The sequence below is a fragment of the Neophocaena asiaeorientalis genome, unplaced genomic scaffold, assembly GCF_003031525.2.
Source record: "Neophocaena asiaeorientalis asiaeorientalis breed wild unplaced genomic scaffold, Neophocaena_asiaeorientalis_V1.1 scaffold427, whole genome shotgun sequence".
NCBI classification, from domain to species: domain Eukaryota; kingdom Metazoa; phylum Chordata; class Mammalia; order Artiodactyla; family Phocoenidae; genus Neophocaena; species Neophocaena asiaeorientalis.
The window spans coordinates 948,478-974,581 of NW_020172280.1; the positions used below are offsets into that span (position 1 = coordinate 948,478).

General features: G+C 42.2%; 1 protein-coding gene across 4 annotated transcripts in view; it reads left to right on the forward strand.

Moving 5' to 3' along the window:
* The window catches only part of HIVEP1 (HIVEP zinc finger 1), a 140,091-nt gene that overhangs the window by 88,462 nt on the left and 25,525 nt on the right, over positions 1-26,104 (forward strand). For all 4 annotated transcript variants that reach the window (XM_024763817.1, XM_024763811.1, XM_024763828.1 and 1 more), the window contains 3 exons: positions 13,875-19,843; positions 23,149-23,282; positions 23,997-24,172. In XM_024763817.1, coding sequence (XP_024619585.1) covers positions 13,875-19,843; positions 23,149-23,282; positions 23,997-24,172 — 6,279 coding nt within the window. The remainder of the gene's footprint in view (positions 1-13,874; positions 19,844-23,148; positions 23,283-23,996; positions 24,173-26,104) is intronic.

A 26,104-nucleotide genomic window follows, 5' to 3' on the forward strand; every position in this document is an offset into this window, starting at 1 on the left:
TCCCATAGTGTTTTAATTTTTTTGAAACTTAACGAAATTTTTATTTTAACAAAGATTTTATAATGTATAAAATTTAGTATGTCTTTATTCTACTACATTTTCCTTTTCTGTTAAAACCTATATTCTTTTTCTGTTTCCTGATTTTTTTTTTTTTTTTGCTACATCATAGCCTGTTTATGGTGAATTCAGATTCCCTCCCTCACCCCATAATTATTTTTCTATTTCTTATGAACAGTTCTTTAAAATGTATTCTGTTGCCTATTTGTTATGCTATAAAAGTTTAATGTTTTATCTTGCATTGTGTAAACCCTTGACTAAATGATTCTTGTTGTTACTTGGGAGGAGTTGATCTCAAATTCCACTTATATCCCATTCCTGCTTTTCTTTTCAGGGCTGAGGTTCTTGTTCAGAGTTGCTGCTATGTTCTGATTGTTTTGTAGCGTATTTCCCCCATTAGGAATATTGTCAAAGCTTTGAATCTATTTTGGTTAGTAAAACTAAACTTATTCTTCACTAAATGCTGCAAGAACACTGACCTTCCTCTCCATGTGCCTTTAGTGAAGCATGGTGGTGCTCCGAGAGGCTGCTGTTGTGTCAGATACTGGCTCCAAGCTTTTGGGGCTCTGCATCCATAGCATTTGTTCCTTCCTCTCTTATGGGTGTGTCCATTTACTCTGCTTTTGACTTCCATGCTATTATTATCATGTATTTGAATTCCACATATATCTTTTATTACTTTTATGCAGTTGCTATTCATCTTCATTTTTCACACTCATTAATCACTTTGGGACTCATTTCGTCTTACGTCTCTAGTTTCCCATGTGGGATAATTTTATTTTACATGAAGAATTGTCTTTAGTTTTCCATTAGTGCAGGTCTGTTGTGACATTTCAGGTGACAAATTATTTCAAGTATCATTTATTAGAAAATGTCTATTTCTTTTTCATTCTTGAAAAATACTTTTTCTGAGTACAGAAGCATAGGATTCTAGCTTGGCAGTTTATTTCCCTGAGTACATTGTTGCTGTTGAGTTGTCACGTGTGAGCCTAATTATTGCTTGTTTGAAGGTAATCTGTCTTTATAATTAAATTTTCTGTTACTGGTAAGACTTTTGGCCTCGTCTCTGACTTTTGCAGCTTCATAGTGACGTGCTACATAGGTGTGATTTCTCTGTGTTTATCTTGCTTGTGGTTTATAGTACTCTCAAATCTGTAGATTCATGTGTTTCATTAGTTTTTGAAAATTTTTAGAGCTTATCTCCTCAAATATTACTTCTGCCCAATTATTTATCTCTTCACCTTCTGAGATTTCATTTCCAGCCTTTGCAATTTATTCTCTTTGTTTTAGATCTAGCTCCTGAATTTTGCATTCCTTTGTCTCCTAGCATTGAGTTGGCCCAAAAGTTCATTTGGGTTTTTCCATAATATGTTATGGAAAAACCCAAACGAACTTTTTGGCCAACCCAATACTTTATTCCGTGTTGTTTCTTTTGACTTACGTCTCAGTTTCCTATTGTTTTCAGCTGTTATGTTCTGAACTTAAATCCCTCCAGTGAGGTCTAAATTTGATTGTATTTTTTCAGTTCTGTAATTTATATTTGGCTTTTCAAATATGTTGTCTCTCTTTTCATACTTCTCAGTTCTCCTCTGGAATTTTCAGTATGCTTGTCCTTGAACAAAATAAGCACGTCTATTTTTAAGTCTCTATATTCATTCCAATATATTGAACCCCTGTCAATTTGTTTGTAATGTTGGTTGTTTCATGTTGAATTCTCTTCTCAGGTGCCTGGTTATCTTTGAATATGAGTTAGACATTCTATTTGAAAAACTAATGAAATAGTTTGATGCCTAAGTTGATGATATCTTCCTCCAAAGAAGCTTTTAGTTTGCTCCTACCAGGTTCCTAGGAGGACTAGCCAATACAGTATCAACTTAATCAAGTTTGGGGTTTGTGGATTTTCTGGGTCCCTGAAAGTGAGTTACAGTTCATGCAAAGGTTGGTCTACATCAGTTCTGTCGTTCCTAGAATGAAGCCCTTCCAGATCTCGACTGGAAACATAGGTTTTCATAGGGACTCCATGCATGGCCTGCCCTGGGTTCTGTCATTTATACCCTTCACTGCTTTAGATTGTCCAAAGAGCTGCTCAGCTTTTCATTGCTCCTTCTGGTGAAGCAAAACCTCTCTGAGCAAAAGGAGCCCCAGATGCTGATTTCACATTTTGGATTTTATCCTCCCCTAGATCTTGGCCGAGTACCTTTTCATTGCCTTCGTAATGGTTTGGTGCCGTTAAACTGGGAATGTTCATATTTTGTTTAACTATTCTGATGTTCTCAGGGAGGATCATTTGATTTACTTAATTTGTCATTATTAGGAGTCCCTTATAAATGTTATTATAGTTAGAATATTAATTTGTTGTCAGTCTATATGTTGCAATACTTTTCTCTGTCATTTGCTTTTCTATGTTGAAGTGTTTTTGACATACACTGAGAGTGTTTGACTTTTATATATTAAAGTGGTTTTTCTTTTGCTTGTTTTTTGGGTTTTTTGTTTGTTTGTTTGTTTTGCTTAGTAAATGTGTTTCCACTCTCAAAATTAGCTAAATAGTTATCCATACTTTTCCAGTTCTTTCTGTGGTTTTATTTCTTAACTGAATTCATTTAACTTATTTTGGAACGTGGTGTCTGCTTAACATCTGCTTTACTTTATTGTCTCATTGTGAAACCTGCATTGCGTATTTTAGAACTACATTATCCTTTTACCAAGATTTTGAAATATGCCACTTTTTCATATACTAAACGCATATATAGTCTTTGTATGGATTTTCAGTTTAACCATTAATTTTTTTTTTTGGTGGTATGCGGGCCTCTCACTGTTGTGGCTTCTCCCATTGCGGAGCACAGGCTCCGGACATGCAGGCTCAGTGGCCATGGCTCACGGGCCCAGCCGCTCCGCGGCATGTGGGATCTTCCCGGACCGGGGCACGAACCCGTATCCCCAGCATCGGCAGGCGGGCTCTCAACCACTGTGCCACAAGTGAAGCCCTTAACCATTAATTTTGAGAAAATACTTTACTATTTAATCTCTTTCTTTATATAATTCTTTTTCAGAATTTTATTGTCTAATTTAGAATGTCTATTCTCCCAGGTGAAGATTAGAGTCATGTCCTATTATTTAAAGAGCAAATCTTAAAAATTGTTTGAAATTGTATAAAATTTAGACATTTGGAAAGAATTGATATCCTCAAAATATTGATTCTCTCCAGGAGCCTGATGTGTTTCTTCATTTTGTAAGTACCTTTTGAAATCATATCAGAAGACTTTTAAATTTTCTGTATGTTTTGAATATTTTGTGCTAAATTTATTTCTAGGCATTTTTCTATTGTTATTGCTGTTATAAATAGAATATTTTTTCATTGTATTTTCTAACTGTTTTTGGTATAAGCAAAAAGGTTGATATATGTATGTTTTGGGTGGGCAGCTGACTTACTGAACTCTTGTTAGATGTAGTAGAGTTTCAGTTACTTCTCCTAGGTTCTCCAGGAGACCATTATGTTATCAGCAAATAATGCTGTTTTCTTCCTTACCATCATTTGTATCTTACTTCTTTTTATTCTGTTATTGTATTAGCTAGACACTTTGGAGACATGATTAAAAATTATAGAGATTATTACAAGAATCTTTTAGTTGTCCCAGACTTTAGGGATTTCTCTCGTGTTTGATTTTGAGTATTGCCTATCATTGGTGTGGTAAATATTCTTTATCATGTTTTCCTAGTGCTCTGAAGGTTTGTTTTGATTTTTCTAATTCCCCTATGACTTCCTCTTTAACCCCTAGGGTATTTGGAAATATGTTTCTCAATTTCCAAATATTTGGGGATTTTCCTGATGTCTTTCGGCTGTTTATTTCTCATTTAATTTGTTGTGGTCAGAGAACATAGAAAGTTATTTTTTTGGGCAACAGACTTTGTTTTTAAGTTTAAATAGTCATATGTGGCCAGTGGCCCCCTATGATAGTTTTCTGTTGCTGCCTAACTAATTACCATAAGCTTAGCAGTTCAAGAAACACTTCTTATCTTATAGTTCTGTAGGTCAGAAGCCTGACATGGTCTCACTGGGCTGCAGTCGAGGTGTCAGCAGGCCCGTGTTTCTTTCTGGAGGCTCTAGGGGAGAATCTGTTTCCTTGCTCTTAGGCAGAATTAAATCCTTGTGTGCGCCTGAGTTCCTCCTCTCAGTTCAAAGCCATTCCCAGCCTCTTGAGTTCACCTGTGTTCCTTGAAGCCCAGTTCCCCTCCTCTTCAAAGCTAGAAATGGCAGGTCAAGTCTCTCATACTTCAAATCTCTTTCCTGCCCCTTCTGTCAATTGACTAAGTTTGAAGTGGTCCTGTGATAATCCAGGATAGTCTCCCCACTTTAGTACCTTAACCTTATCACACCTGCAAAGTCCCCTTTGCCACGTAAAGGGGCTTATTCTCAGGTCCCTGGGATTAGGGTGGACTTTTACAGAGCCATTATTTCGCCTACCAAACTATTGTATTGTGCACTACAGCTTTACGTCGTATTATATTTTAAAGCGATGACATTTTTAAAATTCTTTTTAAAATTTCCTTTCGCTTTTATCATTTTCAGAGCTCTTTATTTCTTTATTTATATGTATAGCTCCACATTAAAGTTTTAACCTTTCAGTACAGGTCTGCTGGCAGTGAATGCTCTCAGCTTTTGTTTTTCCCAAAAAAAGTGTCTGCTTTGGGCTTCCCTGGTGGTGCAGTGGTGGAGAGTCCGCCTGCCGATGCAGGGGACACGCGTTCGTGCCCCGGTCCGGGAAGATCCCACATGCCGCAGAGCAGCTGGGCCCATGAGCCATGGCCGCTGAGCCTGCGCGTCCGGAGCCTGTGCTCCGCGACGGGAGAGGCCATGGCAGTGAGAGGCCCGCGTACCGCAAAAAAAAAAAAGAAGTGTCTGCTTTGCCTTCATTTTTTGAAAGCTGTTATTTTTTGATGTAGAATTCTGGGTTGGCAGTTTATTTTTTCTTTCAGTAGTGTTAAAATGTCACTCCTCAGTTTCTGTTGAGAATTTGGCTTTAATTTTTATCTTTGATTCTCTGTATAATTTTTCTACCCTCTGGGTGCCTTTACCCAGCTTTTCTCTTTACCTTTAGTTTTCAGCAGTTCGAATATGATTTGTCTAGGTGGTTTTTCTCCTTTTCTTTTTTTTTTTTTTAACTTTTATTGCTTTTTTGTTTTTTTTCCACCTTCTTTCCTCATTCTTAATCTTTCTTATTCTTATTCATTCCATGGGGGTTCTCTAAGCTCTTTGGATCTACGGTTTGTTGTTTATTTTTGGAAAATTCTCGGCCATTATTTCTCACATATTTCTGCCTCCCTGTTTGTTCTTTCTTCTCCTCCTGTGATTCCAATTATACATGAGACCATTTGATATTGTCCTGTGGCTCTTAGATGTTTTGTTCTTGTTTTTTCCCCCCCATGTTACTCTTCTTCTTTGTGTTCTGTTTGGTTTATTTTTATTGGCCTATCTGTAAGTTTACTTATTCCTTAGTTTTGTTGAGTCTGTTAATGAGCCAATCAAAGGCTTTCTTTATCTCTATTACTTTGTCTTATTTCTAGTGTTTTTGTTTGACCCTCCCACTCTGTTTAAATTCCCATTTGTGAATGTATGTTGTCAACGTTTTCCATGGATATTTTAACATATTAATTATAGTTATTTAAACTTCCCCGTCTGAGAGTTCTGACATCTGGATCATCTCTGAGTCTGGTTCTTTTGGTTGCTCTGTCTCTTGACAGTGGGTTGATAGTGCACGTATCTTAACTTTTTATTGAATTTTGGAAAGTGCGTGCCTCACAGTAGATACTGAGTTCAGTAGTTTTTAATAGCTGGCAATGGGCACTGCTCTTCTGTCAGGTCATCAGGTGGGGAGTTGAGGCAACCTGCTCAGGAGTGGGGCTGCATTAGGATTTTGGTCCACTGTGTTTATCTTCAGTGCACCGTGCTGGCCTCCAGTTCTTCTATCAGTGGCCTGCCCTTTCCCTGTGCTTATAGCAATGCTGGGATATGGGGTCTCCCCCTCCTTGCCCCTCTGCTCGTAGTAGAACGCCGTGCAAGGCTGTCGTCGGGCAGGTGAGGACTGCTCTTTATCCTGGTGCAGCCTTAGTCGGAGGCAGTTCCGTGTTCCCTGCTGCTCTCCCAGGGTAGCAGACCTCTCATTGTACTGGAATGGGATTTTGGTCCCAGGACAGTTCCTACCTCCCCTGGGATAGAGATTTCCTGGTCTGCTCTCCCCCAAGTCACAGTGGGTTTTACCCAAGGCTGCTGCTCTTTTCCCAGCAGCTTAAGCCTTCAGGCTTTTGCTCCACATCAGAGAAGCGTTCAGGCAGGGCCTGGGGCTTGGCGCCTTTTCTGCAGTGGCAGCTGAGCCCCTCCCGCCTGCCCGCCATGAGCACCTGGGGGAGGCCTACAGAACAGAGCCTGGGTGTGGGTGTGAAGCCCCCTGTGTCCAAGGCCAGGCCTATCCACCCCACGCTCAACCTCCAGCAGTTTGTTGCAATTTGGGGTGATGCTTTCTCACTCATTCGCGAGGCTGGCACGTCTTCCTCCACATTCTCCTCCCTGCTTGCCCCAGCGGAGCTGGTCCACACATCCCTCTGTGGGGTTCAGGCTGTTTGGTTGCCTTGTGATTCTGCTTTATGGTGAACTCAAGAGAAGTTCTGATTTTTGTGATATTTCTGGCTTTTTCTTACTGTTTGGGTCAGGGCAATGCTTTTCGAGTTTCTATATCCTCAGGCAAGAATGGATGTTGAATTTTATTAAATATCATTCACCCTTATTCAGAATGGTCATGTGAGTTTCTCATTTATTCTTCCTGATGTGGTGAAGTATATCAATAGGTTGCCTGATATTAAATTCATCCCTTATTTTCTCTTACTCAGAGAATTCTTTCATTAGCAAATATTTTTTAACACCTATTAAGGGCTGGATTTATAGGGATGAATAGTAAACATAAGATCTTATAAATCTTATGTTCTAATCAGAAGGTAGACAAAACATATAAGTAGATAAATAGGGCATTTCAGATTGTGATCGTAATTATGAAAAATAAACAGGGTTTGGGCAATACGGGGCAACTAACGTAGGCAGGTAGACAGGAGGTAACACTGATGTTAGGATTTAAAGGTTGAAAGTGATCCCGGCATTTAGAGTTGAGAGTAGGGAAGGCTTTTCAAGAGATGGTGAGTCCAAGTTCCCAGGGGCAGGAAGGAGACAGGCCTGTTGAGGCATCAGAGTTCACCCACCACGGCTGAAGCATAGTGAGGAGAGGGGAACGGTGTGGAGGAGGCTTGGGAAGCTGGGTAGAGGACCACGCTGTCTTTTGGTGTCTTAGATGTTTGAATTCCATTCCGTGAGGAATGGAGAGAACTTGGAGATGGATGTGGCTTTCTGTCGCTTGCTAAGTGAAATTAGTTGTTCCCATATCTTACGTGGTCGGTCCCTGGATGCTATACTTCCAGTGTGGTTCTTCATTTCACATTAATTTATTTGTTATCTGTCTTGCATTTTCAGTCTCTTTCTCTCTGCTGACTTTTACTTCCTGTTTATAAGCACACTCAACACCCCTTATCCTACAGAAACCTTGCTATGACCTCCTCTCCTCTGGTACTGGCATCCTGCCTTTCTCCCTCCCTTCACAGCCAGATTCCCAGCGCGTGGTCTGTATTTGCTTGCCCTGCTCTACCCCAGGCCCTCCCTCACTCCTTGCCCTTTTGTGATATGGTTTTTACCCCCTGGACCCAAGTGACGACTGCTCTGAGATAACAGCCCCCCAAGCCCAGCAGCCTCGTGTCTCGTCCTGTTTATCTGAATGTGATACTTAACACTGTTGCCCACATCTTCCTCCTTGTAAGTCTCTAAACCCTGGCTTCCTGAGCACTTCACTGTCACATATTTTGTCTTACGTTTCTTATTACTCCCTGTTTCTTGTCGTTTCTAGCTCACCCTTAAATATAGGGATTACCCAAGCCTCTGATGCCAGACTTCTCTCTACTGTCTATTCTCTGTGGCTTATCATTTCTGTACTTTTATAAAAACAGCACTCACTACGTACTCCCAGATCTATGCCTCTAGCCCAGACTTCTCTGTAGGTAAAGGAAAGAATATGCATATATACTTAATATATCATAATTTTCACATTGCTGTGTAATCTTTGTAATTATTTTAAATGGATGTATAATGTTAAGTGGCTGTGCCATAATTAGCCTATCCATTTCCTGTTGAAAATTTCTAATCCAGGGTCTGCAGCTACAATTTATAATTTTACACATGGATATTGAGTTTGAGGTTTGGTGGAATGGAAGGTGAGTTGAGTTTTTTCCCCCTCCCAAACGAGCTCAGTCCTCCCAGAGAACAGGAAACCTCAGCAGAATCTTTGGCAAACCTTTCTCAGGCTTTCTTGCTTTGAGAATCAGCTAAGAGGCCCATTGTCACTACGTGAGTTCAAGGTAGCACTTTAACTCTTGCATGAACGACTGAAAGGCCTTCTAAATGGTCCCCCTACCTCTGATCTCTTGACTCTCTGACACAGTATGCCGTCAATTGTTAGAAAACAGGTGGTGCTTGTGTCCCCAAGACCTAAGAGAGATCTGAAGTTTTTCACGCTGATGTGTCTTGGAGTCAGTTGGAAAAAGATATTCACCTTCAGTCAAGGCAGGGTTTTAAACACACTGTTAGATTTTAGTTCACCATACTTGAGAATATCCAAATGTGAGAATATCCTTTGTCATACTTTAGCTCCTGTTTCCCTAACCATTCACCTTTTTCCGGTCAAGTGGCCTCTGCAATCTCTCCAAGCTGTTCTCACTCTCCTACTTGATGGAGAGCTGGCTTGTTTATAAAGCCCAACAAGTCAGGGATTCTGACAGTGGCTATGCTGCCAATTTTGGTCCCTCTTCTAAGTGCGATTTGTGTCTTTTAAATGAATTCCTATTTGGATTTCTGACCTGTTGATGCCTCAGAATTTCTGCCTGATTGTCAGCCATTTCCAGTAGTGTGCTGACCAGAATATAATTTACAGCAGCTGGTCGACCTTGACTTTGAGCCTTTCCCACCCACTTCCTGATCTGAGTGTGCATTCTCACTGTGTAAGGAAAGAGGGTTGTGCTTCATCATTCACACGAAGAGGGCTATGTGCCCCCAAGGATGTCCAGCCCTAGTGTTGGTAAAAAGCAGCAGCTCTGGAATCATATGGTGATAACTATAAAGCAGCGTTTGTACCGGGAGGCAGAGGGAAGGCCCGTGCACTGGGAGGTGGGAGAGTGAGCATATTAAAAAGGCATCATCCTTGTACACCTTCCACCACTGTCTCACGGTCTTTCTTTCTGCTTCCTTTAATTTATTTTCATGTTAGTCTACCAAAGTAACAAATTGCCCTTAAAGGTAATGAAAAACCTAAGCATCGGTGGTAAAGAGCTGCTCCCCTCCCATCTTCCACCCCAGGCTGTATTTCTGCTTTGAGGCATTCTGGTCTATACCCTCTCTTAGCTCCATGGCCTATGGTAACTGTATACCGTATGTTGTCGACGTAGCCACAATGTTTGATTATTACATTCTTTCCTGTACATGAGGGGGCGGGAGAAAATAACTCAAGTCACGCTTTGATATGCTTGAAATTAATCAAGATTAATTAAGTTGAGTTGAAAAAACTATCCTGAGTGTATGATTCTCCAAGACCCGAGGGTCTGCTACCTCACACTTCAGGGCATTGGTTCCCAAGAGGAGACTTGTATCTCTGATTCCTAGCCAGAAGGCTTAGCCATTCACTCTATGCACTCCACCCAAGGGATGGAGAGTAACGATCACATGCAACTCGCCTTAATTCCACCTCTAGAACGATAACGTGGGATTCACCTCAGATGTGCCTGGTACCTTCCCTCTTTACATCTGTCTCATTTGCTCCACCACCCTCTCCCCTCCTGTTCCTTGCCTGTAGAGACTAATCCAGCATCGAAGGTCATCCCCTTCCAACCACCCATGATGGAATGGACGTTATCCCTTGAACGAGGGGAGTGAACCCTGGTAAAGGAGATCCAACAAATCTTAGAAGAGTGAACACAACTCAGAAAAACACTGTTGGGAACATATTCTCCATTGAATGCCACTCCCTGTGATTCCCCATGATCTCAGGCAATAGAAAAGCAGAGAGAATGTGAAAAGACAGACCAAAAACTCAGCCTTAAAGGAAATACTACCTCAGAAACAGAAGCTTTTTTTTAAGCATTGAACTTAATAAGAACATAAATTTATTAAAGCAACAGTTCAAATATAATATGAGACAGTAAAAGGAGATGATATAGGCAATGTGGAACTTAGGGAACAAAATGAGAACAGAGCAACGTCAGTCCAAAACTATTAAATGAATTTGAAACAGCAAGGACTTTAATGGCCTGAAAATCAAATTACTGATGTAAGGGAAGAAGCCTTAGATAATTCTAGAAAGAGCGAAGGAGAAAAACAAAAAGATTGAAGAGATTTAGATCATCATAAGGGTGGTCCTGCACAAAGGTCATTTTTTTTTGGCTACGTTGGGTCTCCGTTGCTGCACACGGTCTTTCTCTAGTTTCAGCGAGTGGGGGCTGCTGGGCTCTAGGTGTGCGGGCTTAATTGCTCCACGGCATGTGGCATCTTCCCACACCAGAGCTCGAACCCGTGTCCCCTGCATTGGCAGGTGGATTCTTAACCACTGCACCAGCAGGGAAGCCCCATAAAGACAATTGATGTCAGTAAAGTAAAAGAGCCAACCCCAAAGAAAACAATTGGCCAGAAAATGTATTTGAAGAAATAATAAAAGAAAAATTTTCTGAAATAAGCTAAATGAATTTCCTTTTAGAGGTCATTGTGTTCCAGGAAAAAAATGAAACGTTGTACAGTGGTTAACTCTGAGCTGACTTCTAGTTATGTTATTAGACTTTGCAAATAAAGGTTTTTGCAGATATGCCGGCAGAAAAAAGGCAAGTCACCTCAAGGAGGAGAAACTACCAGTCAGGCTGGCAGCAGGCTTCTCTCTACAAGCTTCATTGCCAGAAAGCAAAGGAGTGTGCAAAGTTTTGAAGGAAAGAAATGGTATATTAGCACCAGGTCTTAAAATTCAAATAGAGAAGGAAGAGTAAACAACTATGCAAATAGAATGTAAATGTTATAAACATTCATCAAAGAGAGATGAGTCCGTCTTCGTCTAAAATTGAAACATGGTTCGTAAAATCTGTTTAAAATGTGTTTTTTCAAATTCTTAACTTTAGAGGAATTATGTCTATAAAGAAATAGGGATCTTAAATCATTCCTTCCTTTTCACTTCAGCTTCATTTTCTTTAAGTACAAAGTTGAATTATACTTCTTAAAACAAAAAAAATACATAGAATGTTCCCTTTAAAACTTAATGTGGGGCTTCCCTGGTGGCGCAGTGGTTGAGAATCCGCCTGCTAATGCAGGGGACACGGGTTCGAGCCCTGGTCCGGGAAGGTCCCACATGCCGCAGAGCAACTAGGCCCGTGAGCCACAACTACTGAGCCTGCGCGTCTGGAGCCTGTGCTCCGCAATAAGAGAGGCCGCGATAGTGAGAGGCCCGCGCGCCGCGATGAAGAGTGGCTTCGGCTTGCTACAACTAGAGAAAGCCCTCGCACAGAAACGAAGACCCAACACAGCCAAAAATAAATACGTTAATTAATTAACTCCTACCCACAACATCTTCTTAAAAAAAAAAAAAAACTTAATGTGGTATTTCTGGTTTTAGCTGTGGGTTGAATTTTTGCATTTTTTTCTTTGGAGTGTAAGCCATTGCTTAATTTTTTTTTTTTTTTACACATAACTTTACCTAAAAATAAAATCTTATTACAGAAAGTATGTAAAACATAACAAAATAAACCTATCTACCCCACCCAAGGCTCTGGTTGCATAGGGTTGTGGTTGGGCTTGGCATGGGCAGATTTTTAAAGAATCTCTTGTGTTTCTGCTCTGACAGTTGCCTGAGTCGGGAACTGCCGTTCCTCCAGGTGGCTGCTGGGCTCTGCTTTTGTATTTATTTTAACAGCCTAGTGGCTCTCACTTTTGTTTCAACCCACCTCCGAGCTCCCGGGAAGTGAGTAGGGAAACGACGCACCCGAGACGCTGATCATCATTTTTCGTTTTGCCTGCTTTCTTGTATAGTTACGGAGAGGCATAAAGTACATCACTGACTTTATCGCATTCATCCTGAAGAGGGAAAACCACTGGGGAAGCATCATTTTATAAATGAGTGGGTTGAAGAATACAAAAGGTTTGCTCAGCATCATTTTGTAGAGGTATCAACAATATGATACTTTTTTTTCTATTTTTCTTTAGCTCAAATAGTTTCATCATGAGACACCCCCCCCACCCTTTTATTTGCCCTTCTGATTATGGTGGGTAAATGTATCTTTAGTGGATTAGTATGCAATTTTTTAATTAAATTAATACATGAAATCACATAAACTGATGTCACAAGATGACCAGAATATTTTATTTTATGTAAATTCTTCTGTTAATGCAAAGCGGTTATTTTGGTATAGACATTTTGGTCTAATATGAAATTTTAATAGGTACATTGTAACAGCTATTTGAAAATAATGAGGAATTAGAGTATTTGGCTTTTCTACAAGTAAGTAATGTAAGCTTGAATAATTTTTGTTTATGTGCCCGAGGATCCAACAAATCGAAACAAACGAAATTATGGCAAGCAGTTATTGCTCAAAACTACAATACTTGACAGAGATGGTGGTGGTTGATGCCATTTAAGTGGTGATTTATTTCAACACAGCAAGAAATGGAGGCGGTTTCATCTCTTCTCTCCTGTTATAAGTTCTGTCTGTCTACCTACTCACCTATCATTAGTGGCAAAGAAACATAGCCATTGAATATTTTGTTCAATTAAAATGGTGATTTTTATTTTAAAACTAAGGGCCATTACAACATTAGGACTTTAAAATTTTTGTTGGTGAAGAACCACAAGTAAGTGTATTATTTTACTTTCATATTTTTCTGTGGATTGATATAACTGCTATATTAGCAGTTCTTCACGGTTCTATCAGTGAAAATCCCATGATCATCGGAGGTGTCTGTGTCTAAAAATTATTGTATAGTAACCTCTGTTCTCCTAAGAATATCAGTATTGCCTGTTTTGGAGCAATACTGTTATGTAGAAACTTGCTGAGAAATTTGCTTTAAAAGATACTAGGGCTTCCCTGGTGGCGCAGTGGTTGAGAGTCCGGACGCCTGCCGATGCAGGCAGGGGACACGGGTTTGTGCCCCGGTCCGGGAAGATCCCACATGCCACAGAGTGGCTGGGCCCGTGAGCCATGGCCGCTGGTCCTGCACGTCCGGAGCCTGTGCTCTGCGACGGGAGAGGCCACAACAGTGAGAGGCCCGCATACCGCAAAAAAAAAAAAGATACTAAATGTGATAAGACAAATACCCAGCATTAAAGGTTGAATTTTCTTCTTTGTGGGCCAGCTCTCTTAAGACTATTGTGTAGGGTCCTCAGCTGCAAGGGTGAAGGGGGAGGATAATTTAGTTTTGAAACAGCAGGTTCCAGGACTGTGGTGAGATAGGGGGTCAAGAATGGAACACGGCATTCTAGAAATGTGCACTAAGGTCTTCGCATGATTCTTTCAACAGATGTTGATGGCCAGCCTTCTTAATATTGCCAGAATGTAGGAATGCAGTTTTATCCAAACCGGCTTTCCTTTAAATTGCCTTCTTCAGTTGTCATAACACCATTGTGATCGTAACGTTAATCTAAAAGCATCATAGTTGGTGTACATACCATTTTACCAACTGGTTTTCTTTTTTCTTCTTTGAACAGAAATCTTAGAGGCTGGTATTAAGGGAACTTCAGAATCACTTAAAGGCGTGAAACGAAAAAAGATTGTAGCCGAGAATCACCTGAAAAAAATACCAAAATCCCCACTGAGAAATCCTCTTCAGGCAAAACACAAACAAAATACAGAAGAGTCATCTTTTGCCATTCTTCAGAGCGTGGCGGAGTCCCACAAGAAGCAGAATCACAGTCCTGTAAAAAATGGGAAGCAGTTTACCAAACACAATGGAGAAACCCCTGGGATAATTGCCGAGGCCTCTAAATTGCAAGAGTCTGTCTCCCCGAAGAAGCCCTCGTTTCTGCAGCACCCATCCGAGCCACGCCGGTGGAGGTCGGAAGGCTCTGACCCCGCCAAGCCCGGTGTCCCCGAGGGAAAATGTGACTCCAGTTCTCTGTCCGGTAAAAGCAGGACTGACCACCGTGAATGTATCCCCTCTCACTGCAGCCCCCCACCCTCCTCGTATGCAAACACCGCGTTCGATGTCTTACTGAAGGCCATGGAGCCAGAACTGAGCACCTTGTCGCAAAAGGGCTCCTCTTGTGCGGTTAAGAGCGAAAAACTGAGACCAAATAAAACTGTACGACCCCCTTCTCACCTGAACAACAGCCCCATGGATGCCCCCGAGCCGACCCCGCAAGAACCGGCTGCCCAATCACAGCTGCCTCCTCGGACCTCATACGCCGGGCGCGTGTCTGCCGCTCAGAAGAACGACCAAGCGGCACTTCAGGCCGTTTCTCCTTCGTATAATCCAAGCGGACTCTCTGTTTCTAAACCTGGCCAACAAGATCAGCAGCTTCCAGCGTGTTCGGGTTTCGCCAGATCACTCACGAGTCTGCAGAATCAGGAGAACGCCCAACTTGAGCACGTCTGTAACGCAGCAGTGATGTCATCCGTAGGCGTGACTTCACCCTCCAGTAGAACTCAGGTTTCTCCTCCAAACCAGCAAGTGGATGCTGCCTCGCCGCTGTCAGTGAGCCCCGCCCTTTCCACGCGGTCACCCCCCACACCAATTTACAACTCAACTCCTGTCGCCTCTGTTGTTAACCACAGCATGGAACAAATGTGCAATCTTCTTCTGAAAGATCAGAAGCCAAAAAAACAAGGAAAATACATCTGTGAGTATTGCAATCGAGCCTGTGCAAAGCCCAGTGTGCTTTTAAAGCACATCCGCTCCCACACTGGAGAGCGACCCTACCCCTGCGTGACCTGCGGGTTTTCATTTAAGACTAAAAGTAACCTCTACAAGCACAAAAAATCCCATGCACACACTATCAAACTGGGGCTCGTCTTGCAGCCAGATGCTGGCGGCTTGTTCATGCCTCACGAGTCCCCCAAAGCACTTAGTCTCCATTCGGATGTGGAAGATAGTGGGGAGAGCGAAGAGGAGGGTGCAGCTGATGACAGGCAGAACGACCCAGGCTCCGTGGACCTGCAGCCCGTGCCGATAATGAAAATGGTATCCAGCTCGGAAGCTTTACCTAAATTGGGTTCCATTCCAAGCAATCCAGATCCTGTGGCAGGTGACTTTTCACTACAGGACAGATCTTCAGAACCGCAGGCTGTGACAGAGTTACCAAAGGTTGTGGTCCACCCCATCAGTGTGTCCCCTTTAAGAGCTGACGGCCCGAAGGTTACGGATTCCAAGCCTGAACCTCCTAGTGCACAGAAACAGAAAGACCTTCAGGTAACCGGTATACTGTCCCACTCAGCCTGGGCGTGCTCCCTGGAGATGGATGACAGGTCCCACGAGAAGGGCGATGTGAGTCAGCCCGAGGGAAAACAGGAATCTCACGTGGGAACGGTACATGCCCAGCTACAAAGGCAGCAGGCCACCGATTACTCCCGAGAGCAGCAAGGAAAACTTCTCCTGAGTCCTCGCAGTTTAGGAAGTACGGATTCGGGTTACTTTTCACGTTCTGAAAGTGCCGACCAAACAGTGAGTCCACCCACCCCCTTTGCCAGAACGTTACCCACCCCAGAGCAGGACTCCAACAAGAATAATAGGTCCTCTGCACCTCGTGCCAGCACGCCAGCAGCTTCGGCTCTTCCAGCAGGTGAAAAAGCGCCACTCCTCCCAGGTCAGATGCGCCCACCTTTGGCGACAAAAACGCTTGAGGAACGGATATCAAAGCTCATCTCAGACAACGAAGCCTTGGTAGATGACAAGCAACTGGATAGTGTAAAGCCACGGAGAACCTCTCTCTCCCGACGGGGAAGCATCGATTCCCCCAAATCGTACATATTTAAGGATTCTTTCCAGTTTGATTTAAAACCAATGGGACGGAGAACAAGTTCAAGCTCTGATATACCAAAGTCCCCTTTCACTCCCACAGAGAAATCAAAGCAAGTGTTTCTTCTGTCTGTACCTTCCCTCGACTGTCTGCCCATCACCAGAAGTAATTCTATGCCTACCACAGGGTACTCAGCAGTACCTGCGAGCATCATCCCTCCCCCACACCCACTGAGAGGAAGTCAGTCCTTTGACGACAAAATTGGTGCTTTCTACGACGATGTCTTTGTCCCAGGACCTAACACTTCTGTGCCCCAAAATGGACATCCCCGCACTCTTGTCAGACAAGCAGCAGTAGAAGACTCTTCGGCAAATGAAAATCATATTCTCGGTGCCGGGCAGTCCTTGGACGAGAGCCATCACGGAGGCAGCCCCGCTGGTGAGACCACAGCAGCAAGAAGCAAGCCCCCGGCCCCGGGTTCACACTTGGAGAAGAAGAAGTCTCATCAGGGGCGAGGGACCATGTTTGAGTGTGAGACCTGTAGAAACAGGTATAGGAAACTGGAAAATTTTGAAAACCATAAGAAATTTTACTGTTCAGAGTTGCACGGACCCAAAACCAAGGTAGCTCTGAGGGACCCCGAGCACAGCCTGGCGCCCAGCGGCGCACAGCCTCCCATTCTGCACTACAGGGTCGCCAGTGCCACCGGGGTCTGGGAGCAGACGCCCCAGATACGAAAAAGGAGGAAAATGAAAAGCGTCGGAGATGACGACGAACTTCAGCAAAACGAAAGTGGAGCATCTCCCCAGAGCTCCGAGGGCCTCCGGTTTCAGAGCGCGAGGGGCTCGGTTCCCAGTTTGTCTCAGCAGAATGTTGCCATAACTGGTGACCAGCCGCCTAGAAATATCCAGCTGCAAAGCTCCCCGATTCAGCTCGTGGCCAGAGGCCCCGAACAGCCCCCAGACCCGAAGCCGTCCTCCGTCGTGGAAGAGCAGGTGAGCTCGGCTGCCCAGGACAGGACAGAGCCCAAGAGACACGGGGCCGGCATCTCCGTCATCCAGCACACAAACTCGCTGGGCAGACCCGGTGCGCTTGACAAGCTGGAGTCTTGTGAAGGCGCTTCCCCCATTTCTTTCCAGGAGCTGAGAACAGGGAAGCCCGGGTCTCTGCACATAAGAGGGATTTCCCAAGAGGAAGGCCGCCTGCCCTGGAACACGTCTCAGCCCGCCGAGCCTGCACTGTCCGATGATGCTCTGAGAGGGGAACTTCAGGAAGGTTCCAGAAAGATCTCAGGCGAGCGACACGTGTTAGGACAGCCCTCAAGACTCGTTCGGCAGCAGAACATCCAAGTCCCAGAAATCCTGGTCACAGAAGAGCCAGATCGGGACCCGGAAGGCCAAGGCCACGATCAGGAGAAGTCTGAGAAGTTCAGTTGGCCTCAGCGGAGCGAAACCTTGTCCAAACTGCCAACAGAGAAACTGCCGCCCAAAAAGAAGAGGCTCCGTCTTGCCGAGATCGAGCACTCCTCAGCCGAGTCAAGCCTGGACTCCACTCTCTCCAGGAGTCTAAGCAGGGAGAGCAGTTTATCTCACACTTCGAGCTTCTCTGCTTCCTTAGACGTAGAGGACGTTTCTAAGACTGAGGCCTCCCCCAAAATCGATTTTCCGAATAAAGCGGAGTTTCTCATGATTCCTCCTGGCTCTAACACCCTGAACGTTCCTGGGAGTCACCGGGAAATGAGGCGCGCTGCATCGGAACAGATTCACTGCCTGCAGATGTCGATGGAGGTCTCTGATTTCAGAAGTAAATCATTCGACTGTGGAAGCATCACTCCGCCTCAGCCAGCACCGCTTGCTGAATTGCAGCCTCCAACATCCCCTTCTGGCATGGGGGTCGCCGGGCACGTGCCTCTCTTGGAAAGACGGAGAGGCCCACTGATACGGCAGATCTCTTTAAACATCACTCCGGAGGGTCACCTATCTCCTGGGAACCCATCCTCTTTGCAAACTATCGCTCGCCCTGGTGTGAACACAGTGCCATTTCAGGGGCCTCAGCTCACTCATGCACCTTCACCTGAGTTTCCTGCAAATACTTTGGACTCCCAGACTCAGATTAAGGATCTGCGAGCAGAAACTTCAAGTTCCAACTCTCCAAACATCTTTCCTGTTCAACAGCTTCTTGGTATCCATTTGTTAAATCAAATCCACGTGCCCCTTAGCCTCCCAGACACACAGATGTCTCTGCAGGTGTCTACACAGAGTGTCAAAGCAGATGCAGGCCCCGGTGGACATGTATCTTCTAAAAGTGAGGATTGCTTTGCTCCCAAGTACCAACTTCAGTGTCAGGTGGTCCCTTCGACCCAGCCTTGCACTTCTAACGCTGTACATCCTCTGCCAAAGCAAGTTCTTTCAGACCCAGCTGGGGCCAGCCATCGTGCGACCTCGTTGACATTACCAGCCAAGTTAGTAGAAGCCACGTCTAATTCGTGTCCTCTGCCACCACTGCAGGTCGGGCCTCTCGGCAGTCAGGTGCCGAAGGTGCCAGCATCCTTTGCGCTGCCCTTGCATCTGCAGAGTCGGGTTCCGGCGTACTGTTTCGCCACAGCCACAGCTCTGCCGCAGATCCTAGTGACCCAGGATCTATCCAGTCAGCCGATTGGCCAGGCTGATCATAGTATGTTGCCAATCAGCGAAGAACAAAATCCCGTGCCAAAGTCGCAATGCGATCGCCGGAATGCTTTGCCAAACCCAGAGGGAGAACTTGTCTGCGAGAACGTTATTTCAGAGATGGGCCAAAATTCGTCTCCATCAGAATCCTTGCCTGTAACTCAGAAAATGTCTGTTGGTAGACTCTCCCCCCAGCAAGAATCTTCAGCTTCAAGTAAAAGAATGCTGTCCCCAGCAAATAGTTTAGACATTGCCATGGAAAAGCACCAGAAGCGAGCCAAGGATGAAAATGGAGCTGTTTGTGCAACAGATACTAGACAGTTGGAAGCATTGAGTTCAAGAGCTCATGAAGTTAAACAGAAGAAGCCAGTTCTGGTGAGGCAGGTTTGTACTACGGAGCCCCTTGAAGCTGTGATATTGGAACAGGATATTTTTTCTCACCCTGAAGTTAGTAGCGAGGCTCTGCGTTTGACGGATGTTTCACCAGCTGATAATTTGTCATCAGGACACTCCAAGCCTGTGGTTATAGAACCTGTAAAAGAATTGCAGGAATTTGAAAGCATCCCGTCGGCCACATCGCTGACTCTGACAGTTAGAAATTTAGCTGTCCCTGCAGAGAAAACTCACATTTCTTCTTCGGAACATGTAGACAATAACCAAGAAAGGAAGTCACCAGGGGTTAAAAATCCAGGCGACGAAGCGAACATCCAAGAACGGAGTCCGTCAGCAGCCACTACTCCTTCCGCATGTAAAGCCAGTGACACACAGCAGCCGTCCTTCCCCAGCCTGAAGACTGCAACCAGCTTCACGTGGTGTTACCTGTTGAGGCAGAAGGCCCTGCACCTGCCCCAGAACGACCAAAAAACTTCGGCCTACACCGATTGGACCGTGAACGCCAGTGATCCAAATCCACTCAGCTTGCCTACCAAAGTGGCTCTTTCTCTCCTGAACTCAAAACAGAAGACCGGAAAATCTCTATATTGTCAAGCAATAACGACCCATTTCAAGTCAGATTTATTGGTCTATTCAAGCAAATGGAAAAGCAGCTTAAGCAAGGTACTTGAAATATCATTTATCTTGAAAACTAGTTTGTGCAAGTTAGTTCCAACATGTCTGGATGCCTTTAGAGATTTCGATTGGAGGTTGTATTTTAATTTTGAATGACAAATTGTGCTTTCGAAGTGTACAGTTATTTGAAAGGAATGATAAGTTTACCCGGGGAGTTATACTGATAAAGATTACCCAGAGTCCTCTAAGGTTTGATTTTCTTGTTAGGTGAGAGAAGATTATGTTTATGCTTTATCCCTGCTAACGAAGGGGAACAGAGGTGTGAATATTAGAGATTGTTCTATTTCATTTAAAAATAGAAGCAGAGACCCATTCATCCTTGTTTTATGCAAATCTGACCACTCTCCCCTCACCGTGCTGATCCCAGCCCTCTTCCTGTGTAGCTCTGAGAATCGTCTTAGTACTAGAGAGAAGATTCACAAAGTGACTGTACACTTGATGATCAAGTTGGTTTGGTCAGGATTTGTACAGTAAGGTCGTAAAACGATGATTTGGGGTTATTTGCGGAATAAAACTATAATTAGAGTTGTTGGCTTTATGAAATGGGGAAAAATCACTTAAATGATTGAGAATAAATAGATAAGGGTATTAGGTTGGACTCCGGACATTCAGAATTATAGATTAAGTTCTTGATCTCTGTAGGCTCACGAGCACATAATACAGGCTCATAAATATTTATTTATCAATAAGAAAATACCACAGTATCAGTATTGTAGTAGAAGTGCCTACAACTTTAATCAAAGAAGGAAGTCTCTAACACTGCCAGTAGCTTGAGCAGGAAGTGCGGTTACAAGGAAGATATTCCAAGAGCGGTGATACTTCAGCTGAGTCTTCAAAAAAGAAAAAAAAAAAAAAAAAAAAAGGGATTTTTTTTTTTTAAGGCAACGGTGATACTTCAGCTGAGTCTTCAAAAAAAAAAAAAAAAAAAAAAATAGGGATTTTTTTTTTTCAGGCAAACAAGAGTGAGAAATTTTAATAGTCTGCCAAGTGCTGTGGAAGTGAGAATGAACTTAGTTCATTTAAAGAGCCCCGAGGAGTCCAACATGGCTAGAAGGTGTTGGAAGTTTGAAACACTGACGTAATTTGAAGTTGGAAATGTAGATAAAGACCAAAGAGTGCGCATGGTGGTAGAGAGCCTTTGATGCTTTCCCAGTGGAGGAGGGTGCATCCGAACCGTTCAGAATTTAATTTTTAAACGCTCAGACTCTACGTCTACTAAGTCAGATGGAAAATGAGACTTGAGCGTGAGAATTTAAACAGCGCTTCATGTATGTATGTCCCTGAAGTGCCTATGAAAAGGGGCTCTCCTTCAGTACCAAGTGCCTTGGTAGAAATGCCTTGGGGAATGCACGTCTGGATTTGGAGCTGGGAGAGAGCTCCGGGCGGAAGGTGTAGAGATCGTTCAGTGCGTAGGTGCAATTAATGAGGCCTTTAGAGAGAAGGGCCTGGAATGGATCCCGAGATCCCTACTACTCAAAGGCTTGAGTGGATGAAGAAAGTCCACATAGGAGATGAGAGAGATTGTTCATAAAGGAAGGAGGGGGACTACGAGAAAGTGGTATCACACAGATCAAGGAAGAAGATATTTTAAAGAGAGTTGTTCAAGCCAAGAGGCCAAACAAAGATGAAGACTGACATGGTTTCTGGACTGAAGGGTTCTAATGTCCCAGAGACGGGAGTTATATGGGCAAGTGGCCGTGGAGGACTCGGTACTGGGTTGACTGTTAACTCACAACGCAAATGTGCATGTATTTATAATTCAAAATGGAAGAGAACAGGTCGATGGTAAAGTGAAAGCATTTCTAAGAGAAGCAAGGTGTCAACAACATACAGTGTATATAGAGCGGTCAAACATATAAACTAAGGAAGTAGTAAATATTTTGACATTTAGCTTGTTGGTGAATAGAAGTCAGATTTGATAGCAAGAAAGTGAGCAAAAGATAAGTGGGAATTTGGTACTGAGAAGAAGGTAAGAAATAGGATTACTGTTAGAGGTATAATGTCAAGGAAAGGTATGTGTGTATTCCAAACCTGATGTGTTTGCCAGAAAAAGAGGAGACAGTTGCACTTGTACATGTCAGGGTCAGTGTCACTACCTCTTCACACCACCTTTTTGAGACACTCAGGCCAGCAGCTTTTCTTTACGCCTGGGTTTGTAAGGACAGGGCCTTCCCAGGGGATTCTTCCCGAGGCCACATAGGCCCCTGGGTCCATGATGCACATACTCTCTTGTCACTTACTGTTGTTATGTCATCGCAGTATGATAGCTTTCTACTTGGTGGTGTAATTTTTAAAGGAAGTTTGTAACAAAGAGGACCTTGATCACAAAAGTTGTGCCTTGTGTTGGGCTTGGCCAGAGGACTGGAGTTTGAGCTCTTGCTGTTAACACTTGACGTTGGACAAGTGACTTAACCCTACGCATGTCCTTCCTCACTAGGATGTGATCCACCAGTGCTGGCTGCCTCACAAGGATATGTGAGAGCAGAGTAGGCTGGGGAGTGAGAAAAGAGGTTGTAAATAGTGCGGTTGTATAAAATCATAAGGTCGCGTCACTACAGAGTTTCCGTAGGAAAAGCACACACTGTTTGTTATTCTGATGTTCAGTACTTTTTTTCTAGAGATTTTAGTAGTATCAGGCCAAGACCTAACTTTTGACCTGACCTATAATTCACAGTTATCAGTATTCAGGAACTTTTGATAACTTTTGATATATTCAGGATATAGAGAGGAAATGTAATTATGGTTTAAAATGATGGGAGACAGGGGAAAATAAAATATTGGGAAATGGAGCTTCGGCTCTAGCTTTACACTGCATTGATGTTGAAGGGAAGTTAGTCATGTTTTTCAGGAGTACGAGACATTGTACCATAATGGGGTAACTAGCTCTTTTCCATCTTTAAATAATAAACTCTTTAACAAGTATACTTAAACTGTAGTCTGAGTGGTTCGTTAGCTATAAGAAAGACTATTTAGTTTATTAAAAGGGGTTCCTCAAATTAAACTCGTGGAATACCAGGGTGGAGGGTTGTAGAGTCTTTATTTGGGGGTGTCAGTGGAATGTGGTGGGATTTTAAAGTAGCATGAGATGTGTCAGTTTGCTGTGATTCAGACAGATAAAGGAGGAGATAAAGCAATGACCTTTAAAGCTGTTACGTCCTTGAAATGCCTTCCATTAAGCTAACCGCATGCATTGTGCTCTGCCATGTTTTAATTGCCAAGTGAAACACTAGCATGTTTGTGTTTTCAGTTTTATTAAATTAGTGTCTCTCTCTCTTTTTTTTTTTCCCTTTCAGAGAGCATTAGGTAATCAAAAGTCCACAGTAGTTGAATTCAGCAATAAAGATGCCTCTGAAATTAACTGTGAGCAAGATAAAGAAAATTCCTTAATCAAAAGTGAACCAAGAAGAATTAAAATATTTGATGGAGGGCAAGTACAACTTTTCCTTCTTAAATGTACATTTAAACTTACTTTTTAAATGTACATTTGCTTTCATGTGAATGAAGACTTACCAGTGCCGATTTTATATAAACGTTGCAAGGTTTCTCAGCTTACTAACAGAATCTTCATGGCAAAATACATGTTAGGTATTATGTTAACTAATGCCATTTTGATCAAGAAAATGACGACTATTTAGAAAACACCGTAGGTTCTAGGAGGCAGCTGAGCGCTGAGTTTTCAGAGTGAACCCTGCGTTTCACGTTGATTCGTAATAAGGAGTGAACTGAAAAAATCTGCTCTAAAAGAGACGAGTCATTGCCTGTTTGATGTCTTCTGTGAATTCGGTTGTGAGAAAAATTGTAAAAGCCAACTGTAGTTAAAAGGAAGCTCAGAAATATTTCAGTACTTGTAGCTGTGATTGAATTTAACAATAAAGAAAACTTTTAGAGCAGTCACTTAGAGGAGCTATTTTAAAATTAAACTCGGTATTGAATAAAGTTGTTTGATAAGAAGTAGCTATTAGAATATTGTGTTGATGTGAAAAGCTGGAATACTCTGTTACTTACATGTGCATACCATTTATATTTATTGAGTGTAAAAATTGTGCCTTGTTTTATTTTTTAGGTTGAATTTCAATCATCAGTATTTTCTCAAAGGCATAGTATCCAGTTGCCCTATTCATTTTCCTTTTCTTTAAATTAGATACAAATCAAATGAAGAGTATGTATATGTCCGAGGCAGGGGAAGAGGAAAGTACATTTGTGAAGAATGCGGAATCCGTTGTAAGAAACCTAGCATGTTAAAGAAACACATACGAACCCATACAGATGTCCGCCCCTACCACTGCACTTACTGTAACTTCTCCTTTAAGACTAAAGGTATGAGATGACATCGCTTCATGGTCCTTTATTATATGCATTGAGTTAGTAGAGCCAAGACCCAACTTTACATATTCCTTGACCAAGGATGCAGTAGCTTAAATAGAATGATATAAATTACATCTTGTCAACATCGTAGTCTTATGTCTTCTTTATATATCTCTAGACCTCTTGAGAAAATGTTTCTAATTGCACACTTTTAGCATGTACGTAATAAATATGACATTTGAAAAGGAGCAGCTGCCCTTTTTTCTTTTACTTCCCAAATTAGAGTTGTATAACGTGGTGACTAACACGTTTTCAAAAATACTTACTTTGGAGCTAAAGAAGAAAAAAAGAAATTTTCACGATCACATTGTAGACGCATTTCAGTGCTAAAAGATTAAAGAAAAAATTAAAATAATAACTGCAGTAAAGTTATACTGATTACCGTCGTGTTTTATCATCTAATTTTACTCGTGCATAGCCATTGCTTTTTCTTTCCCATGAAGCTCTTTTACTGAAGTACGGTTGAATATCAGCTTCAAAAGCTTTCTAAATTTTGTACTATTTAATGTTTGTGGAACTCAGAACTAGTAATTAAAATTATATTTAGTACCATTTCTGTATTCTTTATATGTTTTTATTTAAATTGTAAGCCTTTATTATAGTTAAGGTATTTTTACTCTCTACAAATTTCCTGTGACATATGATGAATAAATACACTATCATAAAATGTTTGCTTTCTCCATTAGGTTCCTTGTTGATGAATCATTATACAAACATTTCTTGCTTGAGGCTTTAATTTCATATACCACCCTTTAGAAAGTAAGAATCTCGCAAATACAAAGCAATATAATCATAAAATTATTTGTCTGAAAGGACAAAATCTGTGAAAAATATTTAATCAATATTTTTTTATAGAACTACATTATTTTTATACTTTTTCAGTTAACATTTGCTTTTTTTTCTGATTATATTGGTTGTCTTTGCAGGTTTTGTTTTAAACATTGATCAACTCTTTAGCAAAATTTATTCTATATTTTGGCCAGTATTTATTGGCATTTAAAGAGTATGTAGCAACTAAATAGCTTCAAATTAGCTCTCCTTAAATGCCAGTAAAATCTGAAACAAGAATGGTGGGGGAAAAAACAAAACTGTTCTTCAGGTAGCCTTGAATATTTCTAAAGTTTCAAGAAATCGTAAGTCAGAAGGGACCCTAATTCTGTCATTCTTAGGTTGTGGTATAGAACCTTCTTCTGGAAACGGAGGGTGCATTTCAGGATGACTTTCCTGATCTTGTGTGAAGGCTTTGATAGGATTAAGTGCTTTGATCTTTTAACCCAACTTACTGCTTTTACACTGGTGTTGATCCTATGATTAAGAAACGTCCGTCTGTTGAATAAGTTCCAGTGTGAGACCAGGAGACCAGTAATAAGCCAATATTACAAATAAAACATTACCAGTTACAGAATGATGTTACCAAACCAAATAAAAGAGGATCCAGGTATAATGTGAAATGGGTGTTTCTCAAAAGAAGGAGGAAAAGGAATCAGGAAAATTTATAAAGTAAGGGCAAAGAAAGGAAGGAAAACTTTGATGTGGAAAACAAATGAAACTACAGAGATTTCTTGGCAAAGAAAAATATTATGAATCATCAAGTATTAATCCTAATGAAATAACTCAAGCCAACATCATGTAAAATATTACATAAATGTTTGTTAAATGGTGGACAGGGCGTAATGATCTTTGAAGAGTGAGCAGTATATGTTAGCAGTTTTCCTGTCTTTCATTTCTCAAATGTGCTGGATACCTGAATTTACATTAACTTTTTTGTTTTGTCAGATAATTCATTGGAATTATGTGATAAATACTTATTTGAAGAAAGCTACCCTAGCTAAGCAGACTGGTGAAGAAAATATTAGAAATTCAGTATTTCCCTATTCTCGGCAT